The sequence below is a fragment of the Drosophila tropicalis genome, unplaced genomic scaffold (assembly GCF_018151085.1).
Source record: "Drosophila tropicalis isolate 14030-0801.00 unplaced genomic scaffold, ASM1815108v1 contig_993, whole genome shotgun sequence".
Lineage (NCBI taxonomy): Eukaryota > Metazoa > Arthropoda > Insecta > Diptera > Drosophilidae > Drosophila > Drosophila tropicalis.
Genome location: NW_027173497.1, coordinates 767,007 through 776,794, shown reverse-complemented (window position 1 = coordinate 776,794; position 9,788 = coordinate 767,007). Strand labels below are relative to the sequence as shown.

General features: G+C 36.3%; 2 protein-coding genes across 4 annotated transcripts; one reads left to right on the top strand and one right to left on the bottom strand.

Annotated features, from left to right (window-relative positions):
- The first annotated feature begins 2,848 nt into the window (after window positions 1-2,848).
- Window positions 2,849-4,254, top strand: LOC137586425 (solute carrier family 66 member 3). Its single transcript, XM_068302452.1, has 4 exons — window positions 2,849-3,116; window positions 3,243-3,502; window positions 3,835-3,955; window positions 4,027-4,254. The coding sequence occupies exons 1-4, from the start codon at window positions 2,963-2,965 to the stop codon at window positions 4,152-4,154; spliced, it is 663 nt and encodes a 220-aa protein (XP_068158553.1). The 5' UTR covers window positions 2,849-2,962; the 3' UTR covers window positions 4,155-4,254.
- Window positions 4,255-4,258: 4 nt separating this feature from the next.
- On the bottom strand, window positions 4,259-9,517 carry LOC137586424 (NF-X1-type zinc finger protein NFXL1). 3 transcript variants are annotated; one of them, XM_068302449.1, is made up of 9 exons: window positions 9,298-9,517; window positions 7,514-8,283; window positions 7,322-7,438; window positions 7,147-7,263; window positions 5,880-6,220; window positions 5,634-5,820; window positions 5,091-5,549; window positions 4,612-5,021; window positions 4,259-4,541 (listed from the first exon to the last, which is right to left on the bottom strand). In XM_068302449.1, exons 1-9 carry the CDS (start codon window positions 9,416-9,418, stop codon window positions 4,349-4,351), a joined length of 2,715 nt encoding a protein of 904 aa, XP_068158550.1. In that variant the 5' UTR covers window positions 9,419-9,517; the 3' UTR covers window positions 4,259-4,348. The 3 variants fall into 3 exon arrangements, with proteins under 3 accessions (XP_068158550.1, XP_068158549.1, XP_068158551.1); XM_068302448.1 differs by having other exon boundaries at window positions 5,091-5,552; window positions 9,298-9,515; XM_068302450.1 differs by having other exon boundaries at window positions 4,458-5,021; window positions 5,091-5,552; window positions 9,298-9,505.
- Window positions 9,518-9,788: the final 271 nt, after the last annotated feature.

Genomic DNA, 9,788 nt, shown 5'->3' with positions numbered 1-9,788 from the left:
ATTATGTCATCCGGCAACGCTACTTTATGTAATGTCCGGCACTATTTAATATCTGCTTTAGTCAAATGTTGATAGATGTATCGCATGTAGGTGACATGTTATCGCATGCGATCGATAACTTATTATACCCTTGCAAAGAAGGTATATTAATTTTGGAGAGAAGTGTATAAAGTACAGTAGAATCCAGTTATAGCGACTCTCAAGCGACCAACGATTTTACGTCGTTGTATCCGGAAGACGCTTTAACCACATTAAAACTTTTTAATCAAAACCATAAAATTTAATTAAAATTTTTGACTTATAAAAACAGTTTCACATATGTACATACATACATAGTATGAAACGAGATATGAAATGCTGTGCGTTAAGTTCCTTACAGATTCATTAAAATTTGAATAGGCAAATCTACTCAGAATTTCTGCAGCCTTAATTGACTCGAAAGCACTAGGTGCTAAGACATCTTCTTCATTACGAAAGCACAAGGTGCTAAGTATCTTCCTTTTGATCTTTGACGTTATCGTCACTGTCTTGACCAATACTGAACAATGTTGTTCTCGGAAGGTTGCCCACAAATCGCCACACCATTGTTAATAAGAACAAATATTTAAAATTCTTTCTTCGAAATCGGTAGCTGTTTTTTTAAGAGCTCTTACCCAAACCAACAGAAAAATATAGTTTCCGTTTTTAATATCACTTAAGAAAGAGTAGCTCATACTGATAAATGAATACATTTCTAAATTTTTTGATCATTATTTTACTGCAGTAATCGGTTGAATTGTGGATGTACATATGTATAGTCGCAATGAGCCCTTTCGTATAAGTTGGTACCAACCAAGTCATCGAGTTTTCGTCGTTATAATTGGACGAACGTTATAAGCGGAGTCGGTATAACGGGAGTCTAGTGTGTATGTATATTTTCTTCGTCAGTACGACGAGAGGAGGATGTCTTAATCGACGCGAATTTCTCCTGGACCCATGAAGCTACAGAACTTTTTTTTTGAATGTGCCGTTCTATATACTGCACACACTGTATGTCTCCCATACAAAAAGCAACGTCACGAAAAGTGACTTTTCTTAAATACTTCAATATTTTCTATACTATTATCAAAAAAAAAATTATATGTATATACAGTCGACTCTTGTTAATTCAAACCTGCGATAATTCGAACCTCTCTGTAATTCGAAGTTAACACGAGTCCCCTACAAAATCTCTTGATATTTCGAATTTTGTCTATACATTTTTATTTTTATACACTCGGTATTCAAACTGATATGGTCAAACCCTTGATAATTCGAATTTGCAAAGTCTCTTGGTGTGTTAGTAAAAACTTTGAACTTTGGGAATCCCCTGAAAATACCTTTACCGTGCGTGGTTGCGTGTACACATAAAACATGGGCACATTTTGACGCAACCATTGGACCAAGGGATCATCCATAATTTTAAGACGTTGTACCGCAAAGAAATAGTTAAGATCATTTTGGAATCTCGCGATTTTACTGATTGACAAGACATGGAGAGCTGTAACACCCCCAAACGATTCTCAACTGCTTTAAAAAATTGCGGTTTGTAAAAGAATATCAGGACAATTCGCAAATAATTATGGATATTGAAGACTATTGTACCAGTAGTTAACTTCAGCGGTGTGAGTTTTTCTGAGTATGTTGAAGTGGATGATGATGTTGCTGTCTCAGGATCACTAACCGATGGCGAAATTTTATCTCTGACCGATACAAATGAAACGAGCAACGATGAAGGCGAAGACGACATATCAGAACCTTTGGAAGAAAGCTTTTGCCTACAAAACGAAACTGATGAAACAGCATATCAGGCACTTTTTGTACTTGAAAAAAGTATTGATAAGTCTTAGCACCAGCAATGTACTCCAAAACAAACACTTATTTATAAGTTCTTTTCAAAGATTAATTAATTGACATTATAAACATGTAAAACATTAGCAGTTAAATAAAAACTTGATAATTCAAAGTTTTATTTATTTTCACTCAAAAATTCGAACCATTTAATATTTCGAACTCTCGATAATTCGAAATATTTTAAGTCCCTTGAATTTCGAATTAAGTTCTTTTCAAAGATTAATTAATTGACATTATAAATACGTAAAACATTAGCAGTTAAATAAAAACTTTATTTTCACTCAAAAATTCGAACCATTTAATATTTCGAACTCTCGATAATTCGAAATATTTTAAAAGTCCCTTGAATTTCGAATTAACGGGAGTCGACTGTAATAATATATTTACCAAAAAATGAATGTGCCAAATGACCAGGATCTCAAAGGGCTCCCCTAAAATCAATCTGACTTTTATTAATAACTTTGTTACTCATAAGGTGATTATCCCAAAATTTAAGCTTTGTGGTTTTAATAAAGCCATGCTAAATTAGATCAAGATCGGATGACTAGCTGTCATATAAACATACTATGAAATAGTATGCTTCAGCCTTAGATTGTAAGCCGATCTTTCACGTATTTAAAACGATTATCCTCTTTGACGTCTTTAGGTAAGAAAGGAGTATCAAAAAAAAAACTTGCAAGGGTATACGAACTTCGGCGCGGCCGACGTTATTTCTGGATCTCTGTTTGAATGTATCCGATAATTTATCGCATACAATCTGAATAGGTTGTGACCTGCAAAAATGTTAATTATCTTAAATAATTTCACAAAAACTAGACAATAAATTGCAATGGAACGCCCAAGTTTGTGTGTCTAGACTTTTCCCATTTTGTTCTATGCTAAATGATGATGCGATTAACTTGAATAAATAACAACCGTTTTGCGTTAAGTACGTGTTTTAAAGTAAATACTATCACTATACAAATCACAACATGATTAGTTAATCATTGACTGCCTAATGCCTGGTGGTAAACATATGGCATTCTGGTAATCGATACCCGTCTCCCACAAGCGTTGACCAATTTGTGTTAAAGTTCGTTGGGCGGTCGTAATGGCTGGTGGTGTGGTCGAATTGGTCTTCCACTACTTGGAAAAAGGCGTTGTCCTTGTATTAGCCGATCTGCTAAGCCTAATAACGGTCTCAAGTTGCCTGTTCATCAAAGTGCCACAGATTAATACCATCCGGAAGGCAAAATCTTCCAAAGGTGGGCAAGAAATTTCATCTCTCTGGTAACACATATTATGTACATATACGTACATACATAAATGTATATACATACATATGTATGTCTATTAATATCACAAAAACAAATACTTTAACAATTCCCCAGGGATAAGCATCGTGGGATTATGCTTGGAGCTTTTTAGCTATACGGTGATGCTATCTTATAACTACATACGAGACTATGAATTTCTCTCATATATGGAATACCCTGTACTGCTCTTGCAAGAATATGCCCTTATTTATTGGGCTTTCAAATATCAGGATCTTCTAGGCAACCGAACACAAATTTTTTCGGTCATATATGTGATAATTGCAACACTTATATATCTCAAGCTGTTTCCTATTATCATTTTAACATTCCTAGTGGTGAGTCAATTACTATCATTTTATCATGTTACTTACTGCTTGGGGAAAGCTCTGTGTACCCGATAAGAGATAACAAAATCGACGGAAACTAATTTGTCGTTTTTGTCATTCACAATCATTAATGAAATTTTATTTCACATTTTCAGTAGTAAAACGAGTTTTTGTTTTGTTTTTGTTTCTTTGTTTTCTAATCGTGTGAGCATCATCCGCTTTGCTATTGTGTAATAATTATGTGGCTATTTACATACATATGTACATATACGCTGTCTTTTTGAAAATTGAAGTATAGGCAGTGTTTAATAAGATGGTTTTTTGTAAATTTTTTTGATTAGCCATTCTGTACGCCGATTGGAGCGACAAGCAAAGTTCTCCAGCTGATGGCTATATTAAGGACCAAAGATGCCAGCTCCGTTAGTCGCACAACCTGGGCCTTGTCCGCATTTACCAACATGAGTATGTATTGCCTGCGAAACCCCGTTTACATTCGACACTCTTATATGGTTATTTCCATTTTTTTCCACTAGCACGTATCTATACCGTATACGTACAATCGTTTGACAAGATGCTGCTAACCAACTTTCTTATATCAACGCTCCTAAGCGCTTCCGTGTTTGTTGCAGCTTCGATCTATAAAAAGCCCAAGAAGGCGTAAGTCATCCGGGTTTTTAAATAGTTGGCTTAAAATCACATTTGTATATTTGTCTTCACTTGCTTAATCATAGCGTCATACCGTGAATAAATAAGAATACAAATATAGCCTGTTTTTCTATTAAGGAATAATTTATTTGCCATTTTTTACTTAAATTGTTTTTATTTCATTTTCTGAAATAAATTAAACATGATTGACTACAATAAAAATGAAGTAGGTCGTCCAGCCGACTTAGGTATACCATACACCAGTAAAGCAAATACATATTTTAATTTAGCTAGATTGACTCGGCTGTTGATCCTGATCAAGAATATATATACTTTATGTAGTCGAAGAAGCTTCCTTCTACCTGTTACATTCATTTTGGCCACTATAATATACCATTTCATCCTACGGGTGTATGGTAAAAAAATTTGACCCAAGACAAATATTAGGAATTAATGATGAGTGTGTGGATTACCTATCTGCATAGTAGGCTACTGCCAGCGCCCCTAATGTTGCTGTTAAGGACACAGCATAGATGGCTCCGCGTTGCCAATTGAAATTTTTTTGGCTTGGCCCTATGTCTGCAATTTTGCGCTCCTTGTGCTTGCGCTTTCCAAACTTTTGTTGAAATTTCTCCAACTCCATACGGTTTTTTTCATCCTCCAAGTGTTGTTTTAGTGCGAGTTCTTTAAAAGCGCGTGAGTGATCAGCTTCACATTGGGAGTTGCACTGTAGTAACAATTGGCCAGCTCGATGAATATCACATGCAATTTCTTGCTTTAACCTTTTGCATGGGCAGTAAATGCGTACTTTTTTACGACATAGCTCAGGACCTGGGCATATCCCAGAGTGACAAACGGCCAGACATCGATGACCGCAAGGAAACTGTAATACAAAGACGCAAATTAATCTCGCTGTTATAAGATAACTTCTATTGTAGGCGCTAGTACAAACATTTTTAATACAACGATTCCCGCAGCTTCCCAATCTCTCCTTTTGTTCGAGTTGCTCCTGGATTGAGCCAGTTTCGTTAAAAAATTCGCTGCACTTGTACATTACTTGTATGAGTCCGCAATGACACTTACTTTTAATCAGAACGGTGCATGGAGAGCACGGAGGTAAATGACAGCCTTTGGGACAGGGATGACTACAACCACTGGGTCTGGGTTTAACGCAGCCCTCTTCGCAGTTGATACAGCCTACCTGTTGCTGCATGTTCTCCAAATTTGCGACCGTGTGGCACGTAAGATTACATTGATGATTACCACATTTCAATATTCTGCCACATTTGCGATAACACGATGTTGGCTTAGAGTTCCAGCAATATGTGGTTACCACTTCGTGACCACCAATGCACTTGACATTTACGCTCTCCTCACAACGCGGATGTGGCAAGGATTTATATTCATATGTCTGCTGACAAGATGAAAAATGAGTCGTAGAGAGTAGAACTAAAATAAAGCTGGTTCTAAAGATTATGAATAAATATTTGCTTACTTTTTTAATCTGCGTTTTAATATTTAATGTCTTCTGATTCTTGACTTTTACGGCTTCGTGGCATACAGCTTTGCAAATGTGGCCACAACCGCTGACATCATTTAGAAGGCCACATCTCTGGCGGCATGGCGGACACTCACCCTTATGGCAACGGTGTTCTACGATATGATGACACTTAGCTGAAACTCTAAAACAAAAAGGTCTCTGTAGGTACTCCATTAAAAAACAGGAGCAAATGAAACTAACCGACACAGCTCAAGACATAGGTTCCGTGTATTTCTCTCTCTGCCACAAGGAACACTACGTCGTGTCTTGCCACATCGGCAATTAACTACTGACTCCAGTCTGCATGGATAACAAGGCCCACGGTGACAAACCGATTGGCATTTGTGTTTGTTGCAACTCAAAGGCTTGCCACATATCTTTTCACAGGGCAAACACTGATCTCCGCAGCACTTTCTGTTACAGGCATGTTTTCCGCAGTCCCGTACTTGCTTGCATTTAGTATCACACGTAAACTCTTTAGAGCATGGCAACTCCTTCTCGTGCAGACCACAGCGGCACTTCTTTCTTGTTGTGACTAGGCACTGTTAACAGATAAAAATGTTATGTTATCATATCATATTATACCAATCACCCAGCATAAGTCATAGGTCATTTAAAGTCAATTTGCAATCGTAATTTTTGTATAACCTTGCAGAGAGAATTATAAAATTGATCAGAAGTTTGTTACGCTTCTGTGCGGAAGCGTTTTGGACCCCATAAAGTATACATATATGTATATTCTTGATCAGCATGTAAAGCTGAGTCGATATAGCCATGTCCGCCTGTTAGTATGTCCGTCGGCGCGTGTGCGTTTTACTCAGCCATCTTAAGAGCTATTGCGATAGAACTTATTTGATATTTGAGCTACTTATAACCCGGGTAAAATAAAGTAAGAAAATCGGGATGCAATTTTCTTTTGGGGTTTTGGATCGGGCCACTATTATATAGTTATGTACGAAAAGTTGAAGCAGTTGGAGTATCAAATGTAAGGGTACTGGATATAAAACCACAGATACCAAAATGTAAGTCTGATCGGATAAATACAACACAAGTTACAGTCAATATACATATATCGAGAGTGCTGCAGCCAGCCTACTACGTCATTGCTTGAAATCCACAGAGCCGCTGAGCAGTACACGCATACACACACAGACGCAACGCTACATAAACTGAAGGTGTTGCGTGCATGGGGAAGAAGAAAAAGAAATAGGATATTTGGAATGTTCGAGTTATACATAGAAAGACTTCGGAACGTGTAAAAATATTATGGTCAAGGACTGCAAGGCACAGCCAAAGTTAGCTTCTTTGTTTTTTTTTTATTTTCAAATAAAAACGAGTCATATCAACCAGGCTATAGCGGATTTAGTTATATCCAAATAACTTTAGAATTTGAAATTTAAATATTTCAAAGATTATTATTATTTGAAAACGAGTTTAGGTTAAGTTTTTACTAGAAATCATAACTCACCGAATTGCAGGGTCCACGATGACAGCGTTGCGTGCATGTGTGTTGGCCGCATGACAAAATCTTTTGACAAGTGTCGCCACAGGTATCCACCACTTCACTGCATGACAAAGATTGGCTCTGCAATTTATTAAATTCATTTTTAAGCAAGCTTAAGAAAAATAACAGATAAACTTACATTTTTACCGCAGGGACAGCTACGGACATTAAAGGGACATTCGCCCATTTCGCATGGTCCTTTGTGACATAGTTTATCACAAGAATGCAGACCACAGACAAACCGGCCACCACAAATCTGATAAATTTTGGAAAAACACATAACAGATATTTTAAAGTATTAAGTATCATTAAGCATTACGGCGGCACGTACATTCTGGCATTTCCATTTTCTATTGGCGCAGCTGACAATCTTCATATCTCGTCCACACTCACATGGTTGGGTACTCTGTTTGGTGCAGCCTGGGCAGTTTCCTGCACGGTGACATCTTTGATTGCATTTGTGTTTGCCACATGATAGAAGCTTTTCGCACTTTTCTTGGCATTGCCAATCTCTGTCAATGCAGCGCAGGGGTCGCGGGGCAGATTTGCCGCAACGGCAAGTATTTTGGGACTGCTGCGCACACGGCGGACAAGGCCCCGGATGACATAGAAGTTTGCAGTCGTGGCCACACTTTGGTTCTAAGAACTTTCCGCAGACCTCGCCACATGAATGTGGAACTAGGAAGGGTTGTGCAGGAGGATTGATTTCCTTACCACAAAAACAGTTGTAGGTTGTCGGCCTCTCATCAGGCTGATATTCCATACGACACTGCGGGCAGCACCAGTGAAGAGACTTTTTACGCTTTGGTGGAACAAACTCCCCCAGATGATTATAGTAGCCCTGATTGTCATTTCGCTGCTGCTCTCCTTTTACCTTCATTTGCATGACACTGTCATTAGCCCAGCGTTGAATGCAATTTAGGTGAAAAAAACAATAACAAGTTTGACAAGACCAAATTGACTCCACGCGTTTGATGCCACCAATGCATATTAAACATGTTGCAGCTCCCGAATGCAATGTATTTTCCAGGAATACGGATGTTCGGCTAGTTGGGGTTCGAGATGCATCCGAGACGGGTTGGTAATTCTTGTACAATAGTTCTGTAACGTAATTAATGCCACAAATATATTTATATAAACATTAATTCGTGAAAAATACAGATCAGCCGACATTTAAAACCATCCACAATAGCACAGTAATGCTGTTTTTTAAATCTAGTATTTATAAGTTCTGTATAGATTATGTGTGCATAGATTGATATTCTATACAGTTCGTATACAGCTATACATGGTTAATAAATGTAAATTGTTAATTTTAACATTAAGGTTACATAAGAATATATTAACAACAAATATTGTTAATTTCAATTTGACAAGTGGACAAAAGTTGAGTTATAAATATAAAGTACAGTATTTTTTATACAATTGGTAGACAAAAAAAGTTAATTTTGCAAGATAAAATGAAAAAAAAAGTACAGAACAGTTAAATTTTGACAATGCCCACAGTAAGGGCATAGTCTCTTTGAATTCATTTAATTCCTTAAAACCATATAAATCTTTATTATTATAAATAACAAGGATGATTTTCATACTTTATCTCACCCAGGTTGTAAAATGCTTCAATACCAAGTTTCATCTTATTAACTTTTAAGATGGATGAGTAAAACGCATACGCACCGATGAACGAACAAAAGGAAATAGCTACATATATCGACTTAGCTTCTTATGCTGATCAAGAATATATGTATTTATGTATATACTGTGTGGATATAATATATATATATATATATATAAATGTTCCTCAAGAAATAGATGACTATATTGCATTCTGAAAAGACCAATTTCGGTGTATGTCGACTTTTTTCCCGCAACTTTTTCTTTTTGTTGCCATTAACTTTAATTGTTTAAAATTTTTTGAACTTTTTTTAGATTTAGATTTTTTTGTCCCTTAATTATGTCATACTTTCATTTTTAATTTTTATTGCAAAAAGCCGAAATATGGCAAAATTGGAAGTGTATGTTATCTTTTTTCCTTGACTGTACAATTGTATGAGTAAAGTGGTGACGTTTCCCTGATACCAACTGTAATATTTTACCACCCAAAATGCAAATTACCCAATATATGCTTTTCATCCAATTCTTCCTCATCTTCTGAACTAGAGATATAGGTAAAGGTATCCTCAAGTCTGTTTTTAGATGCCAAGTTTTTTGATTGCACATGTTTATGCTCTTCCATTTCTTAGCCGCTTATTAAGGTACTTAAGCTACAATATGCACACTAACTATCGAACCCACGTTTATCGTTCAGAGTATATGACACTACATTGAGTCGAGGGCCGTTGTTTGAAATTTCTTATTTTTTATACCATTTTGGGTCGGAGTAGTCAAAGTTCACATTTACCTCCAGTTGATTGTCGAAATATTTAACATTGGTTATTTTAATTTATTCATTTGGTGTGCATTATCGATAATTGTGGTTTTACAATTGGTGCAGATTTTTGAGAGCCGACGATCTATAAAAAGTGAAATAGAAATTAATAATTTTATTATTTTCGCCACAGAAATCTAATAAGTTGTTTTATTTTTTTTTTTTATAATAATTGCTT

What these genes read in the sequence shown, in the direction of transcription:
- LOC137586425 (XM_068302452.1), top strand. Translation starts at nt 2,963, where the DNA reads ATGGCTGGTGGTGTGGTCGAATTGGTCTTCCACTACTTGGAAAAAGGC. An exon ending in GAAGGCAAAATCTTCCAAAG is followed by an intron (nt 3,117 to 3,242) that starts GTGGGCAAGAAA and finishes ACAATTCCCCAG; the next exon opens with GGATAAGCATCGTGGGATTA. An exon ending in TCATTTTAACATTCCTAGTG is followed by an intron (nt 3,503 to 3,834) that starts GTGAGTCAATTA and finishes TTTTTTGATTAG; the next exon opens with CCATTCTGTACGCCGATTGG.
- LOC137586424 (XM_068302448.1), bottom strand. Translation starts at nt 9,418, where the DNA reads ATGGAAGAGCATAAACATGTGCAATCAAAAAACTTGGCATCTAAAAAC. An exon ending in GGATGAAAAGCATATATTGG is followed by an intron (nt 8,284 to 9,297) that starts GTAATTTGCATT and finishes ATTACGTTACAG; the next exon opens with AACTATTGTACAAGAATTAC. An exon ending in GAAAATGGAAATGCCAGAAT is followed by an intron (nt 7,439 to 7,513) that starts GTACGTGCCGCC and finishes AAAATTTATCAG; the next exon opens with ATTTGTGGTGGCCGGTTTGT.